At 42.7% G+C, this 20,441-nt stretch overlaps 1 protein-coding gene across 2 annotated transcripts in view; it reads right to left on the bottom strand.

The window, feature by feature from the left end:
• The window catches only part of LOC119136676 (SPRY domain-containing SOCS box protein 4-like), a 38,134-nt gene that overhangs the window by 13,034 nt on the left and 4,659 nt on the right, over nucleotides 1-20,441 (bottom strand). Inside the window, exons 1-2 of one of the 2 annotated variants that reach the window (XM_037275292.1) lie at nucleotides 11,163-11,307; nucleotides 2,726-3,710 (exon numbers count right to left, since the gene is read on the bottom strand). In XM_037275292.1, coding sequence (XP_037131187.1) covers nucleotides 2,726-3,458 — 733 coding nt within the window. In that variant the 5' untranslated portion in view covers nucleotides 3,459-3,710; nucleotides 11,163-11,307. Of the gene's footprint in view, nucleotides 1-2,725; nucleotides 3,711-11,162; nucleotides 11,308-20,441 lie in introns of those variants that run through there. The other variant, XM_037275291.1, reaches the window with a different exon arrangement.

The raw sequence follows: 20,441 nt of genomic DNA, 5'->3' as shown, positions 1-20,441 counted from the left end.
GCTGGGTGATGATACGCAAACATCAATGCAAACTCTTGTTCAGTGAATCTCTGTGACGGTAACGTCAGTGGTGGTTTATTTATTTTTTGGTGCATGTATTTTTTGTTGTGACCTAAGGCTGAAAGAATTCATTGAATAATTCAACAAAAAAATGTTGGACTCGTTATTGCAAATGCATGCCCAACTCGATGTCGAAATAAGAAAGTGTGATGGCAGTGAGCCAGAAAAAGGGGAGTGTATTGACGACGGAGAATGTGAAAAGTTCGGGACCATTTTACATCGAAGATAACGTGCATCAGAAGAGCACATTTCCCATCACCGAGACCAGCTAACGTCTCGATGTGAGTGAGTCAATATGTGATGTGAAAGGAGCCTGAAGCTTTGACCTGTCTGACAGAGTTCATGCGTTCCAGACAAAACAGTAGGGAAGAGGAAGAGAGGTCAGTCAGAAGGTCAAACAGATTATGAAAAAGTGGGTCGCGTCAGGAATGTGACAAGAAAATAAGCTTGTTGGCGATGAAACTAGCCTTGTCGGCGAAAAACTGGAATTAGTGTCTCTCTATACAAGAGATATTTACTATTATATTTACTAACGTGTAAATTGTAAATAGGTTAACCGAGTGGTTTTCAGAGTGGTATGCGGGATCCATCTCGTGATCCCAAAAAAATAACTTTCAAGAATAGCATAATGGCTCGTGGATGGGCAGGTTGCCCAGTTTCAGTCCTTGTTTCCTCAAACGCACATTGCATTCTATTTTCATGCTTGTGAAGAACACAAGTGCCAAAGACTCGCCTCTATTCCGATTTGTTTTCCTCTCAGAAACTCTCCGCTCATTTCTCTTTTCAATTGAATTTGCTGTTGCTATTCTTTCCTCGCTTTGCCACAGGATTGATTTGCCCTCTCCAGTGTTGTGAAACTGAGTGGGTAAAAAAAAAATTAGGAACATGCTACAGAAACCTAGCATACACGCGCTGGGAAATAATCCGTGAAATGTGAGGCAAAGAGAAGATGACGATGCATGTTAAGACGACGGCTCCTTTCTATTGTTGCAAGCCAAGTGTTTGTTAATTGGTGTAATTATAACGACAGGAGGAGGAAAGAACAATAAAGAGACAAATAAACACAGGAGACAGAGGCAAATGGCAGCATGCTCCAAACAAAGTGATGCTGTTGATGGAATGTGGCAGCAATTAGGAGGAACTCTATGCAGCTCAGCGTTTATTTGCATCACAGCTTATTACGTTAACCCGTCTGAACTTGACTGCTTATTCTGCAGCTGGATGTTGTGGCTTTTATGTCCTGCGTGTTTTCCCCGCATGACTGGTCGCAATGAAAGGCCAATAGAGCAGAGTGGAGACAACTGTGACCAAGTACAGAAGAAGCAAATGTTACAAATTTCTAGCCAGCAAGTGTGATGGGGCCTTAAGGCACATCATTCAAAAGCAAGCAGTTGGGAAAAAGACAACAATATGACACAATGTCTGTTGTCTAGTTGACCGACCGCGTATTGCTTCCATGACTTGCATATAAACTGACGACGAGCAAGACGGCAATTATGACTCCACTCTCGCCATGTGACTCATTTGCGGAGCAGACGAGACAATTCTGAAGTGATACTGAAAGGATGTGCAAGCCAGACTGTAATCCTACCTCCTCAAAAAAAAAAAAAAAAAAAAAAAAACGGAGAAACTGCAGGTTATTTATTCCATCCCTACATGATTCTAATCTCCGACTCAAAAACTCAGCGAGCTGCCAACTGGGAATGTGGTCTAAAGCAATGATGGAAAAGAAAAAGCATTGTCTCAGATTTAGTGGTTCAGTTGGAGTTCCCCTTCTCTGGGATCCAGACGTTTAATACGCCTGGCATTGCGACATCAAGCAATATTTTTCTATGAGATGAGATAAACTCTAAAACGAAGACATGTGTGGTATTTCTTTATGTGTTTGCGCCATGTGAGCATTCACACCCAAAATGTATGCTTCGGTGAAATGGCAATATTTTTTGCTTTATTTATTTAGCAATATTTTCTCTTCTCCTTAATTTCAACCATCATACATCGCTGATAGTAAAACCTGGCACTACAGTATGAAGTTGAAATTCTTGTAAAACTTCTGGTGTTCGTTTTATATTCCCTGTATTGTTCCAAGAAGACCCATTGCACTAATTTACTCTGAATTCCAGCAGATGGTTCTTTAAAAAAAAAATGTCACCAGACAATGCCTCAATTTCAATGCCGCCTGTGGTGCAGTAGATTAGCTCGAGTCAAGCTAGCTAAACTAAATGCTAACACCAAAGCCGTCCAAGTCCTTTTATCAAGAAGTTAGAACATTCAAGACTGATGCCGCAATGTGTTTTGGGTCTGACTCATGTTTCAGTTGGCCAGCTGCAGTTTCACAAAAACATGCAGGCTTAGGTTGGCAAGGGAGTACATGACCCCTTATCTTTTTTCTTTTTTTTTTTCCCAAGGTAGGAAACAGACTGACATTGTTACGAGAACATTCCATGACAAGCCATGAAAGCAGAGAATCAGTTTTTTGGTGATTTGGAATTTAAAAAGTCGTCAAATAATGGATGGAAGTGAATCACTCAGATTATATTGAACTCATTCTCTTGAAGTTAATGAGCTTTTCAAGTCATGGTTCACTTACAATGGCAAGAAAGAATTACTTCCACACAACACAGCGACACACAGTACAGACTGGAGAGGCGAGTTGCCTACTTACGATCAAGTCCGTTGATGTACTTCATGGATATCTCACAATGGCCCCACACAGCGCTGACGATGGGATGTAGCTTCTTGCCCTTCAACCCTCGGAACGCCACTCCTAAATACTGTCCCTCCACCATGAAGCTCAGCGTGCCCTCGTCCATGTCCAGAATGACCAACAGAGAGTCTGGTAGTGTGAACGCCTCCTCGGGTTCCAGGAAGGAAGGGTAAGTCGGCAGTGAGCTGTGGGCACGGTTCTTGCTGTCGTGGTAGAGGCGGTTACGTCCCAGATCCCAGCCCCAGGACTCAGAGTCTGACCCCACCAAGGCAGTGTACCCGACAGAATGTAAAGAAGCTTCGGAGGTGGCTACCCCGACAACTGCATGGGTGCCGCGCTGTCGGGACGGCCAGTGAATCCTCCAGACGTGGAGTCCCCTAGTGTATCCCACCCGTCCCCGGATGCAGTCCGTGCTCTGAGCGACGGGGTGGCGGTGAAATGTCAACTTATCCTCCTCTTTGATGAAAATGTTCAGCGAACGGTCATCGGCGTTCCACGCGTGACGAAGTTGGGTCTCCAGGCTGGCGCAAGGCATGTCCAGAAGGAGATCCAGCCTGGGAGGTTTGGAGAAATCCGGGCCCCTCAACTCTGGGTGCTGCCTACTGTGAGCCGAGGGTCGGTAGGATGGGGAACCGCCGCTTTCCCCGCGGCCGTCCACAGATTTGATACCACCGGATATCTTCTGGCCCATGGCTGCAGTGGAGCAGGCAGGAGAAGGGAGGCTGGGGTCGGGGTGATGGGGAGGGAGGGTGGCGTTTGTGCAGGTGGGTGCTGCCCTGAGCACAGCGTGACGTTACCTCATCAATGCGGTGCAACTGAAGTGTGCTGTCCCTACTGAGGTGTGGTAGAGGGAGATGGAGGAGGACGTTACAAATGAAAGATGAATGTGATCTGCGTTCATTCCCCAAATATCTTTGGGAGAACAGAAGGGCTGCTGCCAACCCTGTTGACAGAGAACAAAATGGAAGCAAGTTTTAAAAAAGTCAGCCAGTTATCTTTTCAAGAAGCAACATTGTAATGATATAGAGCAGACGTCTACAAAGGCTGCAAGAGCCAATGAGCTCACAGTGGTTTATTATTATTTCACGTTCGTTCCGAGACAAAACCAGCAAAAATAAAAAAACATTTCTAGATTAAAGATACATTTCTTCAGCAAAACAATTTCACATGACATGCAGTGACTACAATTCCTACAATACAATACAAATCTAATCGGTATTTGAAAAACTGTGGCCACCGCTAATGCTATTGCTAATGCTAGGGCAACTATGTGTAGAGAGCTAAGTGTTGGAGAGTAAACCGGAGTCAAAAACCTTAACTTTTATGTATTATTAGTGTCCGACTTTCCATTCTATCTCGTATCTATTGATGAAAACACAATCATGTTGGTAGATCTAAAGAAGCTAATGATGACAGATCCAATTAAATAAGTAAGAGGAATGGCAAATGGCGAGTGATGATGTTCACAGAATTAACGCCAAATTACTAGTTGGATGCGGATAACGTGATGAAAGGATGAATAGACACACACACACACACACACACACACATTGTCGCATTTACACAAATACACTTCCTATGAGTCACGCTGCATCATTCCAGCAAATGTGCACCGATGCCAGTCCGATCATGCAACCCTCCAAACATTTCTCTTGTGCAATATTATTGGGATTTGCAACTTGTGAATTTTCATTAAGGAGCGTGTAAATTTTAATGAGTATTGCCTGAGTCTTCAAGAAAAACAAAACAACCCGGTAATAATTCATCTGCACCATTTTAGTGGGCCTCGGACAAAACTACATGGAACACAGCTGGTGACAAAATATGAAAATCACTGGATGATTTCATCTCTGCGTTTTATGACAGACTGATTGAGGACGCAATCGAGAACATGTTCAGCATCGTTTCTTCATCATTATGTGAGAACATAGGTTCCATGTGGTTAAACTGACATCATGGTCCCTTCCAGGAACGGCGGCTGCTACTTATGGTTTCAAGAGAGAGAGTCACACCTCAGAATGAAGGTGTGGATGACATAACTCTCGAGATGGCTCATCTATCTACCGCAAAAGTTTTCCTCATCCGCCACAAGACACAATAAGCCCTCAGCGTGGTGGGATGAAGATCAATCAAAAAGAAACAAACTATAGTAACAACGAAACGTCATGAGCCGATAATGTTGGGAAATGCTTTGTTGCTCATCATCACATGCATAGGCTTGTCAGTAGGAAATTAGCTTCAAAGGAATGTTTCCAGCATGAATAATAACATCAAATTGTAGTACATATTCTCCTTTTCAAACAGGGAGTGATTATGTAACACCCTTTTTTAGACAGATAGCAACAACAGTACTCAATGCGTCTTTTCTCCGCTGTACCGATACCAAGTCAACGATACCAATACATCAGCGTACACTAAGAGCCTTTTTGTAAGATAGGGAATTGTGTACAAAACAGTTTGATGGGATTTACTGCATGTAACATGACTAATGCATGGTCCGCACACACCTCTTCTGACTCCCTAGGCATTTCCCACTAAAGCTCTCTCTCTTTCCTCACAAATGAGGTCATGGCAACGGGTAGCCAAAACATGCACCCAAACCCAGCACACCCCCAGCATGAGCAAGTTCAGTGCTGGGACAGGCTGACAGCTGCCTCTGTGTGGGCGTGCGTGCGTGTGTGTGTGCGTATGGATGTGTGTCCTCATGACTGGCAGACGGGTTAAAGGCGGTCGCAGCATGCAACATTCATCACTGCCAAAGAAAACTTGGTGTGTGTGTGGCTGACAATCCAGTTACGGGCTGTCATCAATGCGACATTTGACCTCCAACCCCGCGGTCGCCACGGCTGTCATTGCACCGCCCTAAGGCTGGCGTAGCGTCTGATGCTGCAACTCACAGCAACATGCTTCTCTGCCATCTGTTATTTATTTTCGTTACCTATTTTTTATTTCCCTGTCATAGTTGGAAGATGAGAAATTATTTGACAATCAAAAATCTATATGGTTTGCTTTTGCAGAATAAAAAACTTGAGAAACATTTGCACATATACCAGCACAATGATGATCTACTAAATTCTGGTTCTTTCACTTTAAATTATTTTTTGGCATCTGCTACACAATACTGTGTATAATAATGTTACTTAAAAAAGCTCAAGGAAATTGGAGGAACCGAGTCATTGATTCATTAATTTAATTTTAATTTGTAATATGTCCACTACTATATCATGCTCAAATACCAATCAATACAAAAAGCTTTCAGGAACTCTAAACAGTACACAGTCAGCTTAGTAAGTGAATCTTGTCGCTAAGTGAAGCTCCACTATGTGCTCATTAAATGCTAACATTAGCCAATACAGTGATCCCTCGCTACTTCGCGTTTCGTTTATCGCAACTTCACTACATCGCGGATTTTTTTTTTCCCAAATGAAAAAACAATTTAAAAGTCAAAATAAAACTTCTAAATTGAGGAAACGTGTCTAACCTTTAGGAAAATGTAGTATTTTTCCAAATGTTCGTTCACATTCCTTTCAAAGTCCGTTTTCGCGTGTTAGCACGATCACGAATCAGCATCTTTCCGATAACTCGTTAGCCTGCCCAGTACTTCTTGTTGGGGACCGCACTTCGCGGATTTCACTTATCGCGGGTGTTTTTTGGAACCAATTATACGCGATAAACGAGGGATAACTGTAATATCAACCCTGTTATTATCTGTTATTAATATCAGCCAATAATATGTACCCTGTCATTGTCCACAAGCCCCCATATTTTCCTGTTGGCCTGTACACTTTCAGTTAATTTGCGTTTTAACAACATAACATCCATTCAATACATTGAGTATTTATTATTTTTCTTTTAAAGGAATTCATCAGCGTGAACCTTCACTGTCATGCGGCGTTCCCTCGACTTTGACTAATTCCAGTGACGTCTGAAAAATGATTCACAAAGTGGTCACTTCTTCCACGTTTCCACTCCTGGGGACGCACTGGGGCGCCAGACCGAGCATAAACAGACCTCACATGCGACCACAAGCGCACACATTTATGTTACATGTCTTCGTGGCAACAGCCGCACCACCCCCCTAGATTAAACAAACTGCCATCCTTCCTACATTCATACATTCATTCCTGCCGAGGGAATCCCTGGGTGGCTGAGTTTGTCGGAGGTAGACGTAAACTGAACCGTCTGGCTGCTGACAGCATGTCAAAACACACGGACTGGGACATTCGCTTGATGAAAGGAAGTGGTGTTCACGCATTGTACTTATTAGGCATTTACAGAGTAAGCGCCATTACACTGCGAGTTTTCTACCCTTTCCCCTCCACTTCACTCTCATCTGTCCATCCCCCTGCCTCACTTTTGTACAGTGCCGCTCTGCCGCATCACTTGGTGCAATTTATGGTCTATAGGCTGACACCGAACGCTCCGTCTCCCAGCATGCGGCAAAACAAGCTCAGCATGCAACCTGCTAACGCACTGTACACAAGCAATTACGCACGTATTTCGACACTGGAAACACACGCTAAGTGACCATCACAAAGTACAGTGATCCCTCGCTACTTCGCGTTTCGTTTATCGTGGCTTCACTACAGCGCGGATTTTTTTTTCCAAATTAAAAAAAACATTTAAAAGTCAAAATAAAACTTCTAAATTGAGGAAACATGTGTCTAACCTTCATGACAATGTTGTATTGCTCCAAATGTTCGTTTACATTCCTTTAGAAGTCCGTTTTCGCGTGTTAGCACGATCGCGAATTAGCATCTTTCCACTAACTCGTTAGCCTGCCCAGTACTTCTTGTTGGTGACTGTACTTCGCGGATTTCAATTTTTGGAACCAATTATCCACGATAAACGAGGGATTACTGTACATAGGGGGATTTTTAAATTCTCTTTAACTGGTAGTAGATGCTTCACAAGCGCTAAATGCAAATCATAGTGCAGTCGGTGAAAACAAATGTTCTTGTCTATGCATGTAATATGGATTAAATTGAGTCGCTGGTCCTCCCTGGTACTAATAATGACCTCTTTAAAAAAACAGCTCCATTCGTTTTCTTTACCTTAGAAATTTAAATAAATACATCGTACTAACAAACTTGGTGACTAAAATCAAGAGAACGCTAACATGCATTCTGCAAGCATTTGTCACAGCTGAGAGGTGTGAAAAATGGATAGTGTCATGGTAGACTGTTAGCGCTACAGTGATTGAGCGCCTCTTTAAGCACACCTACGCAAAGCCTATACCTCTCTCTCCCTTGCTCACTCGCACACAAATACAAATGCTTGCTTGTGCAATCTAGAAGGCGGTATTCAGATTCAGGTGGCAGATTCATAACCCCAGTGGACGTAAAACTGAATCAAAGTCAGTTTGAATACGGTGCACCAATGCTGCTCCTTTGCACATTCAACATAAAGTCTGAATTTAAAACAACCTCATGACATTGCCAAGTTAATTGCTAAGCTATGCTAAGAGTGACTGGTAAAAGACCGTAATTGAGAGCTTGGGTGATTGAGTAGACTTTTTACATGTCTGGCTTAAATAGTGTTAAAGTGCAGCATCATTCAAATGAACAGCAAAATATCTGGCAATTTAAATATCTGGACAGGAAATTATATGAAATAAACATGTAACTGAAAATGACTGCAAATTATTAAATGATTAAAATGATATCATTTTTAAAAATGAAATATTTATATGTTATGTTACGGCATTAGGCACAGGGTGAATTTCGCTGCTTCTTTCATATTCCAATATTAATAGGAATACCGTGTTTACACTACAACATATTACTGTAAAGAGCATTTTTGAGTTGCCGTCCACTTTAAAGCAGCAGTGAGTGAGTTACTGTAGAGTGTGTTTGGGTCTTTTTTTTTTTCCTCCAGGGCTTCCCTACAGAATAAAAATCTAACCTACTTTCAAGCCCCTGAAGTGGATAAGTCATTCGCAATCAAATGTGCAATTGTAAGCTACAAAGAAAAGGTCACCAACTAAAACCAAAAGCAAGACAAATAGTATGTTGTCATAAAATGTGTGATGAGAAGAACTCATTTGTGTTACAGTACCATTTTGATCAGCAAAATTGCTGGTCCGCGCACGAGTGTGCCAGTTTGTCATTGATGTCAACAAGCGACCTGGACGATCCAAAACTAAAGTAGGTGACCCAACGTTGCCATGGCAATGACAGAAGCCATTTATTCCGTTTCAGGTCAACTTTAAGTTGGAATAATTCATTTCTTTTAGCAGCAGCAGAGTAATTCATTCATAGTTTAATTGTTTAATTTAGCAACAGTCCAAATGATATCGCCTCGTCTGGGACGGTGAGAGGAATAAAACAAGACACCACTTTACGCTGACATTTTACAGTAAATTCGTCAATTAACTACATGATAATTGACATGACTGCACCTCGGGCTCTGCCGAACAAATGAAGGCTCACATCGTCTCATGATTGAAGCACTTGTCTCCCTCCCCGTGGTGTTCTCTAAAATTGCTGTGTGCAAAGTGGAACAGGGGCTTGCAGCAACAGCCCATTTAACAGCACACACCCATCATAGTGTGATCCTGAAAACCCTCCCCGTCATTGGCAAATTGCTTCCTGAGTGAGGAGAAAGGAGCAAGGGAGATTAATAACAATGCTTAAGAGGGGGCAGTCATTAAAATACTGCTGGGGGAGGAAGTCTGTATAGATTTGAGACAAGTAAGAAGGGTGGCGGGGAACAGAAACAATGCTAGAGGTAGGGGAGCCGGGGGGGGGGGCCTACGTGGGTCAGCAGCTGAAAAAACAAAAGGATAAAGTCAGAAAGGAGGGCCGCTATCTCTCTTCGCCAGGGCGGACCACACAAAAGTATCCTCGCGCTCCGACCCAACAGTCACCGACAGACTAAACACTGTTGCAAGAGACGCTACTGGAGGCTGTCAGATTAGGAGTGCTTGTAGTGTATAGGCTAAAAATAGAAGGCAGGACCTATCCTATTATTGTATGAGCGTGGGGGAAATCCTGGAGTAGTTATTCCGTAACCCCCCCCCCCCCCCACTCTCTATGTACAGTGAACCCCCCCGACGTTCCAGACGCAGAGATCCACAGAGACCATATGAAATATTTTGATATGCTCAAAAACTTATAAACTTACTTTTTAAAATATTCTTTCATTTTGACTGCATGCTACTCTGGTGTGCTTGCTTCGAGCAGTATTTTTGTTCCTTCCAGTTGAAGTTTACTACTTTGACATACACTAAGGAGCAGCATACATCTGCTCTGTGGAATAATCACTATTACTGGAGCTCAAAGATTGAAAATGTTACTGTTTTTAAAAAAAAACCCACTAAAACTTCTCATCTGTAGCTAGTTTTTGGTCAGTGTAGTTTGGGACAGTGCAAATATAATAAAAGCATCACTAAGACATCAAAAGAACAGCAGGTGTAGTTAGCATGATTAGCTTGCTTTCGTTTTGTTGTTACAACAAAGTTTTACTGTTGCACCCCATTTCACTTTGTTTACATTTACTAATGTAACAAATATGGCATTTAATGTAAATAGCATTTTAGAGCTAGCATGATACAACGAATCCCATAGCGAAGTACTTCTATTGGGGACCTTCTCTGCCGATTCTTGCTACTCTTAATTACGCTGCATCTATATCTATTAGAGGCCTCGGTGCCGCCCTGGCATGTTACAACACAACATGGTACTAAACTGAACAACTGTAAATTCTTGCTGCCATAGCGAGTCGCTTGCATGATTTATTTCAGTTTTGTTTATACCACATGCACTTCCTGAATTCCCACCAATTTTGCATCTGCGCTCGGAACAAGCAAAGCTGGCTGGGTATAAGACGACATAACCTTGATTATTATTTAGCAGCACAATGGGGAAATTTGCACGCACTGGCCGGGAATTAAACCCACGCTGTCCGCATCATTACACTACTAGTGCACTTGCCTGTATACACCCTTGAAAACAATCGCTTCAAAATCTGCCATTAGCGGGGAATTAATGAGAAACCAGGCTACAGCGGGGGAACACTATCCCACAAAAAAGAGGCACACACACATATATATGCATACACACATACAGGGGGTATCCCAGCTGGCCAGCTGGGACCTGGAGGCCATTAAGACAATTAAAGGAGACAGTGCAAGAGCGAGTGAGAGATGAAGAGAAAAGTAGAAGCGTGCGGTGTGCATGGTAACATCCACAGGGGGGGAAATGTTAAATATAAACACAAACGTCTCAATGCATGCAGGCGAGCTTTTCCCTCATGTACACCTCAGCAACAGCAAACCATGCTCACTCTGCAGCCATCCAGGTGGATGCTACTGCATAACATGTCATTCAACATCATTCCTTGAAATAGAAAGCAGTTCTTTTCAGTAAGAAAGGCATTTTTCTAGGCAGCTTACAGTGACTCTCCAGTGAGCATCCTCACGTCTGGCAGCGTCTGCCCAAGTCCATGTTCAAACTCTTCTATCCGGCCGGCGAGAGAAGGCAAGCGGATGAGGGCAAGAAGACGACCAGCAGCCGGCAAGTCGGATAGAAAGAAGAGAGACTTCTGTTCTCTGCCAGCCGCTTAGCCGTCCTCCCCTCCCCTCCTCCCTCCCTCCCTCAAGCGTTCCCTCCCTCTTTTGCTCCCTGGAGCTTATCTGTCCAGGGGCTATTAGTTATTCCGACCACCCCCTACCTACCCCTTTGCTCACCTTCCCCCAGCACACTCTTGACTCGCAATTGTGTTTCCAAGGCACCATTGTCACCATGAGCTCCGCTGTGGCATCAAACACCTCCAAACTCCACTCCGGTTACAGAATGTGCTCGCTTTACTCTTTAGCAGCGCACCAGGCACACAGAGAGAGACAGAAAAAAAAGAAACTTTTCAGGCACCCTATACATTGATATCCCAAATTAAGGGTTTCGAAAGGTCATATAGTGCCAACTGATTATTTTGGTGCCCTTCACAACTACTACGGACAATGAAAACTGAGTCCCGTGGTGGAAACTAGAAAGGGCGAGGGAAAAATGAGAAAGAGAGAACGAGAGCAGGAGAGAGAGGCGAAAGTCGATCCCCTGTGATCTCATCAAGCTGAGTCGCCAGCAGCAAAGCAGACCAGCAGGCGGCTAAGAGGAACACCCGTCTCACCTTCCCCCTCACCTTCCATCTTACAAAGAGCTCACACAGAGCGACCGATCGGATCAAGTCCCAACCGCGCCCTCTTGCCTGTATACGAAAACCGTATGGTGACACACACCTACACGTGCCGCCGGACCCGCACGAGGCCAGTCATGTGACCACCAAGGTTATTATGTTTAAGGAAAACTAACAAATAAAAAATTAAATACACTTTTGTTAATGAAATAAAATAATAGAAATATGAAATTCTCATTATTACTTATTTGTGACAAATAATATCAACGGGTGGGGCTGCAAAATTCAAAGACAGCACAACTTCGCATATTTTGCCTCTTGGTTGCTCCTATCTTGTGCGTCTGTCTAATTTTTTTCATTCCTCTTTGACGCAACTTCGTCGTCACGATTTTCCCTAGGCGGCGGGACATTGGCCATTTACGCCATCTGGGAAGTGACAGAGGCATTATCATAGCACACACATTGCAGGGAAAAGTCACATTGGGATATAAAAACTCACTACTCTCACTAACTTATGAACTTTTCACTGTCATGTCTCACATAAAACTGAAGCGGGCAACCACATGGACACCGCTCAATAGTCAAGAGCAAAAGTGTATATATGTATGTATTCACACACATTTTCCCGTACTAAGAGTCTTAAGAGGGACTACAGTGATTGCAGTCACGCAGGTCTGAGGTCTAGCCAGACCACTTCCTGTATGAGCTTCCTTTCCCCAAAGTTTGTGAAGGCACCAGAGCGTCAAAGCCACCCATGACACAACATCTCCAGTTATATTATTACCATTTCATTGCATCACATGTCTGCGCATTTTGCAGCACTCATGCGCTCAGACGTCTACACTTAACAAAAGTGCACACATCGGAGTTGAGTCATCGATCAGTCACAGCAGAGTGTTTGTCTCAGTTCTGTTAAAAGCACGCTGTTTAACTTCTTGGATGATTTGTTTCTGCTAAGTCACTGCAAATTGAATATCAGTCAACATGGGCTCCTGGGTGCTCGTTCCATTACTGGTCAATAAAGATGTCAAGTCAACAGAAGTGAACGACAACTTAATGTGGTTTGGTAAAACAATGAACGGGAATAAATTCTGCCAGCTAATGTCACGATGTCAATTGAACTCATTCTGATTGGGAGTGCTGGGTCAACCTTTGGCCTACAAGCGCAGAGAGTGAAAACAAACCAAACAGTGGGGACGCCTGTTTTTATATAAAGCCCAGCCAAGGAAGTGAGAATAGAACAGAATACAGTCGGTCCTCCTTTTAGAGATAAATACAGCTTCCTTTTTGTCTGGAAGGACTTTCCATAAGATGTAGCGTTTGTCAGGTTTCACCCATTCCGAATGTGTCTGAGGTAATCTCCAATTCCATTTATAAAATGTATAAATATAATAGTTACATAGTAATGTTACTATATATATATATATACATATACATATATACACACACACACACACACACACCTTTAATTTAAAAAGTGACTTTTGCTCAATTTTACCAGTGTGGGGGAAAAAAAAAGAATTAGCCAAATGAAGCTGAACTTCCCTCAAATGATCATTCCCCCATCTTCTCAGCTGGACTCTCCCTCAAATTGCCTTCTGATTTTCTGCCTCAAAGCATATTCTTACTTACGGCGGCCCCTTGGGGTCTGGGGTCACGTGTGCGCATGAGAGTTAATCTGCGGTACAATGAAGGTGAGTGGGTGGATGGGGGGGGGGTCGGTTGCTGTTGTCACACTACACAGCGAATTAGGGCTGCGTGTGCATGTGAGCGCGCACTGCCTTCTGCTGACACACGTGTCAAACACAAAGCCATCCAACTGTCCACATGGCCCAGGGGAGACATGTGGGGGGTGTAGGTGCCTGGGAGATGGATGGTGGGGGTGAAAGGGGCAAAAAGGTAGCGCAGAAGAAAGGAAATAGCGGAGTTAAATGTGCACCCCGGGGGTGAAAGGGTGAAGACGTGTTAGAGGGGAACACGAACAATAGATGGCTCAAAGAAACATCCACATGAGCAAAATTGGAGCAAACAGTCAAAGAGGGGTGATGAAGGTCACATGGGACTTCTTTTCATCCACGGCCACAGGACTTGCGAGGTTTACAGGAGCAACCTTACTCTGACATTAAACTGACTTATTCAGATTCAAGCTGAGAATTTAATGAGATCAAACCTATTTGGAGTTTTATGCGCAATAAGTAACAGGACAAAATCAAATGTCAGCGAACGCCACACGGCTCCTACACAACGATGTCTTTTAGTAGCCATAAAAAGTAATTTACGACTTCATTTGGAAAACCTTGTTCAAATCCATATATTTTGGAATAATTATATATCATTCCTAATGGCACACTGGCTTGTAATAAAACATAAGGGGGCATTGCGGTCATTGAATTGAACAATTCTTATTTATAAATAACAAGACACAATAATATATTGTAACTATGGTCATTCATAGATGGCAAATAATTAATTGATCGTTTCACCATAGTCTATCGGTAAAAAGTCAAATGTGGAATATGCTCTTAACATCCGGTTCCTCCTCTCTTCAAGCGTCGTACGGTCTGAAAATTAAAAGTAAGAGCTTATTGACAGACACACCGACCGATTGTCGGCTTCTTGCATGCACATCGATACACATGCTGGTCGTTCGTCGGGAGGCTGGTAAATGGAGGCAGCGGGAGTCCATCTGCTGCTTCCACTCCTCATTCTCACTCCATTAAAAACACAACCTTGCCATGTCTCCTTACAGGAAAACATTAGGCCTGAGTCACGGTCGGACACGCTAAGCTCTCTTGTGCAGGCTCTTCAAGATAATTGAAGCATCAACTAAGGGTATCCGCAACTTGCTTTCTTTTAATAAATCAGAAAAAATTGTTATCGGCATATTATTCTGCCAAACAACAAAATCGGCCTAAAGAAAATCCATATTGGTCAGGCACTAGCACATGACCTAGTAAACAAATTGCACGCCAGACCACCATTTGCACATAAATGGGCTGCCAGAAAGTATTTTTAAGAGAACAGTTCCAGGGCATAAATGAATCAAATATCTTAAAAAAAAGTGTGCTCAATTGTCTTTTCTGGGTAAGTGTTCAAATTGAGGCTAAAAATGTTTATTCTTTTGTTTCATTCTTTTCCAGAGAAAAATAAAATGTCGTGAAGAAATGCAGTTTTGTTATGGATTCATCCATATTAATCATCCATTTTATCCATGGCTTTGCATTTTTACCGTGAAAGAAAATGAGAAAGAAAAATCTTCCCAAATGTATTCCAGACGCTTCATCCCCAAGTGTGTGCCCTGTGACCTCTCCCTATTTTATCATCCCATCTCCGCTCATTGCTCCATCAGACTATTCCTGCCACCGTCTTTTTTTTTTCTTTCAATCCGCTGCCAATACTCCCCTCCCTTTATTCTCACCTCGTCTTCCCTCCTCCATTTTCACCAACAGCTGCTGCTCTGCGTCTGTCGTCGCTGACCTCTCTGCACCACGTGCCACGTCCTCCTTGCATTGCCCCCAAGAGGGCCTCGGTCATTAATGTGCATACAGAGACAGACGCGCACACGCACTACACATGCACCCATGATGGGCGGAGGTCTCCCTCACAGTTCACATGGCACTCATTTGTCAATTAAATAGCCTATAGACAGCAAATCCTTCAATTTAATGGGCCTGGAGGAAAAACTGTAATTAAACATGGTCAGTTTATGGACATGATTATAATGGTCGATGGAAACATCACTAGCGAGCCAGTATGTGCAAAACCATTTTGTTTCGGATGTGTGTACTTGACTTAAAAAAAAAGATAAGAAAACAATAAAAGCATTGAAGCTATTGATGCTTGTGTGCTCCCTCTAGTCTAAACGCGATGTTCTGATTAATATTGCGCTTTTGGAATATGATTAAAGCAGCAAAATTTACTCAGTTTTATCCATCTTAAGGGGCGGCCATTTTGTCACTTGCTGTCGACTGAAAATGACATCACAGTTGCCAGCTGACAACCAATTGCGGCTCAGCTTGTTAGTCGTGATTTCTCCCAAAATGCAACTTACACTCTAGAGCACATGTGTCAAACTCAAGGCCCGGGGGCCAGATACGGCCCGCCGCATCATATTCTGTGGCCCGCAAAGACAAATTGTGCAAATTTGTGTCATTCCTGAAATTGCCTTAACTTTTAAAAATCGTCTTTTTAAAATATTTGAAAAGTTTCCACTAGTCTGATTTGAAAATGAAAATGAATAATTTCAGTTTCTTTTGTATCATACTGTATATAATATGAGGCGTTCATACATTTATTTGGGTTGACAGTCATAACGGCCCTCCGAAGAAAACTGTAATTATGATGCGGCCCGTGACAAAAATGAGTTTGACACCTGTGCTCTAGAGTGACTTATGTTATTTTTCTTCATCTTTATGATTCTGTTTTTGTCTGGTACGACATATACTTCAGAGTACTTCGAGTAACAGCACTCAGCTGTATACACCATCTTGAGTAGTTCACAATCAATAGTTATCTAATAAAATGACAAACAGTAAAATAATTGAAATACATACAATAAAATATCACAAAAGAAATGTTTTGCTACTCTTAACTTGTTCGTGACGAGTTTTGCTCTGACTAACCAACCAGAGAAGGGGGGGGAAAGGTCCTAACAATACGTGCAGCCATAGGAGGCCAACATGGCCTCCTCAAACAAATCGAGCTCACGTAAGGATATGAAGCGTGAACTCTGGACTGGATTATGACACTTTGGCAATGAGACACGTCTGGCTCCCGCACAAACACGTGCAGATAAGCACGAGACACTGATACACTATCTCAATACATGTTGGATCATGCCTCTTGACAAAATACATCAATAACACACTACGAGTATGCATCTTGGAATCATTGAGTGGCTTTGCTGTTTTAAATAGAAGGGAAATTGGGACCAACAAGCTCAAGTTAATTAATGATGCTTATTAATAATAAATGCGTGTCACCGGGATCATTTCATTTATTTAGAGCAGATGGAAAGACTCCTGGTTTCAGGTGTGATGACCTAGTGTACATTGAACTATATAAAATAGTGATGAGACGCGGGATTCAAGTCTACGTCATTGTGGCTTTGGCTCTTGTTCGAGTGTCCACGCTTAGGGCTGAAGGTGAAAGGTGAGTTCGATAGAGGATGTGGACAAGAGCGCAATTGATGATGCTCATCAATAAGAACACTCAGACATACACCAGGTTTAAACATCAGTCACTTGTGAAATCGATGAGCGGACATTTAAAAATAAAAAATAAAAATCCTAATTAGGTCGAACTCTCCGCTTCATTAAATCCATCCTGAATTTAATTTAGAAATGACGCAATCCTTGAAAATAAAAAAGAGGGAAAAAGATCGATAAAATAAGTGAGGAAAAAGAAAGACACAAGATTACATTAGGGCGGATTAGGACCGTTTGCCAACAAAAACAAAATAGTCAAAGATGTGCATAATTACTTGGATACATTTCAAGTAATGGTCGATGCCTCGCCTCCACAAAACTTCCAGGAAATCAGCTGTTTCTGCACAATCTTGTGCACAAATAACACCACGCTCAAGCAGAGGCAATAAATCAAACAGAAACACTCGCTTACATGCAAAAAAAAAAAACACCAACATTTGGCTGAGCGCATACGTCAACGCCTCTCCATCTTCAAGCTGCAGCAGATCATAAAGCCCGTGTCAGCATTTAAAGCTTTCCCATTTCCTCTGTCACATTGCGAAGACACCCATTTCGCACTGTCACATTGGGTGACACGCATCATGTGACCATCAGCGAGGCCTTCGCCTCCCTCAAACAGCTTCATCGCTTTCTCATTTTACCACTTGACATTTTTTTTGCTTGATTAAGTGTAACCCGGACCAAAATAAACATCACACGGAGAGCAGCTGAGTGATCATCAGGGAAATGTTGTCCACGCTTTTTGTTACACCAGCAATTAGCCACCGCGGCTAATGACCACGCCACGAACAATGAGCCTCATTCAGCAACATTTGTTAGTCACACAACTGCTGCTTATGTCATTAATCAATTATTTCGGATGAAAATTCATCATCTGCAATTGTCTTTGTTTATTGTTTCGTTTGACGGTCAATTTGAAATGGCAAGAAGCCTATTTTGAGATGAATTGCTCATTATTTGCCCAAACTTGCATTTATTGCCAGCCACTGTACATACAGTTTCCATGACAACGAAGAACACTCAATAAGCATATATATTATACGCAGACAGACAGACAGCCATGCATGTCAGATCTAAGTAGGACATAGGCCTACACGCATGACGTCTCCACTGTAAGCGTGAGAATGAGAGTGGGAAGATAAAGCCAAAAATAGGAGCGCAATAATGAGCGTCTTATCATCTTCTGCATCGTTTCCATATCTCCTCTGCAGCCTCCTTCTCCTTGACAGAAGCAAATGTTTCCCTGCGGCCGTATAAAACATATCACGCCGGGAAAGTATTGCAATTTGCTAGCTCACTGAGATTGGATGGCTATTCCGACTACTTTTCTTCACAAGCACGACTCTCCAGTTACACCTCCAGTGTCTAACTTATTCAAGATGGTCACTAAGGATCTGTTACAGACACAAACAAACCAACTGAAGCCAACTGATGCTTTTCTTATGGCTTTATTCAGCGCACTGCCACATCTGTTGTTAAAATATAACAGCTGTTCTTTCCTGACCGAGAGATTGCGGGAGGAAGAATGACGCCCCCCCCCTTCCTTCTACCCCTCGCCAAGTGTCAAACTAAAAGGAATAAATAAGTCATAACCTATGACAGAAGTGCTCTGCAATGTGAACCTTATGCACTCGCTATACTTTCCACTGCAAATATTCATCTCAATCTATTTCTCATTCACACGCATTTGCCCGCCGGAAAGCTCAACTTGTGTCATCCCTTGACAAGTGGGATGACAATTTCTCGCTTTCATACAAGGAGATACAAAAGGTGCTGACTGGGTGACAAAATACAGCAGCGATCTCATTATCAAAGCGGTTCTGTCCACACCTGTATGTAAACACAGATGATGTGTTTAGTTTAAGAGGATACTTAAAAAAAACACACACACACACATTTATTGTGAACACGATCATAGATCTTGGTGAATTTGAAGATTAATCTATTAAAATAGGCATTTATTAACCTTTTTAGGAAGTTTGATAATTACATTACAGTAATCCCTCGTTTATCGCGGATAATTGGTTCCAAAAACCACCCGCGATAAGTGAAATCCGCGAAGTACGGTCACCAACAAGAAGTACTGGGCAGGTTAACGAGCTAGCGGGAAGATGCTAATTCGCGATCGTGCTAACACGCGAAAACGGACTTTTAAAGGAATGTAAACGAACATTTGTAGCAATACTCCATTGTCCTACAGGTTAGACACGTTTCCTCAATGTAGAAGTTTTATTTTGACTTTTAAATGTTTTTTTAATTTGGAGAAAAAATCCGCGATGTAGCGAAGCCGCGATAAACAAAACGCGAAGTAGCGAGGGATCACTGTATACAGAATTTGCAGTAGGGGTCCAGAACCAAGAGGGGGGGTCACATCTACAAAAAAAAAAAAAAAAAGTGCTACAAGTGCATGCAGACATGCACAGTCTGCTCCCCTCAGACTGATGATACACCCCATCAAACTGCGGGCTGTTCCACATGTTTGTGGGCCTTTAAATTTGAGACTGCTCCTAATCCTAGCCGTATGTCTGGCGGTAAAGCCTCACACGTTGCGGCGGTGCTCTGGTTTCCGCTGGGAGTCTCTGAAGTGGCCTGATGAAAGGTGGCGGGGTGAGACATGCCTGATGTTATGACCACAAGTTCCCATATGGGGGACAACAGAACCTGTTGGCCTTTTTAAATCACAACCACCACATTGTCATAAAAAACAACTTGAAATATCAATTTGGCGCTGAGGGGGCGTCTGAGATAACTTTTTGTACTTGTCTACTTGGGAGGTCAGCACGTGACTGGTTTTTTTTTTTATTTCCCGAGTAGTGATTTTTTTATTTGGCACCCGGAGTCCGATTGCTAGCAATTCTTCCATTGTTAAAGTCATGATAATGCATAAGTGTATATCTGCTGCTAGCTCAACTGTTGACTTTGCTCTGATTTCTCTGCTAAAAACAAAATGCAAGTGGGAATTACCCTCAAGCACCACTTGAATGGCTTGATCACAGTTAAATAATTTAAAAATTATACACAACCAAACCACCTCTATCAATGATTTATCATCATCTTTCGAGTTTCTATTCCAGGACTTGGCTCACTGCCGTTTGGATTCCTGACGTTCTCATCTCACCTGTGTGGAGTCGTGTCTATTTGCAGCTTTCTATCACTTTTCTTATCATTCTCATGCTGCACTTTAGGCCTCGCCGCCTTCTCCCACATTTCCCAATTTGTGTCCTGTGATTAGTCACCTCCATCCTTTGCCATCTTTCTTGTCAGAAATGACTCACTCCAGCACAAGGCTCCTTCCCGCTGCTGTTCTCGAGCTCACCAGTCTCCTTCCTCCCTCT

The sequence above is a fragment of the Syngnathus acus genome, chromosome 17, assembly GCF_901709675.1.
Source record: "Syngnathus acus chromosome 17, fSynAcu1.2, whole genome shotgun sequence".
NCBI lineage: Eukaryota > Metazoa > Chordata > Actinopteri > Syngnathiformes > Syngnathidae > Syngnathus > Syngnathus acus.
Note: the sequence above shows the minus strand (reverse complement) of the source record. Positions and strands in the feature narration are given on the sequence as shown.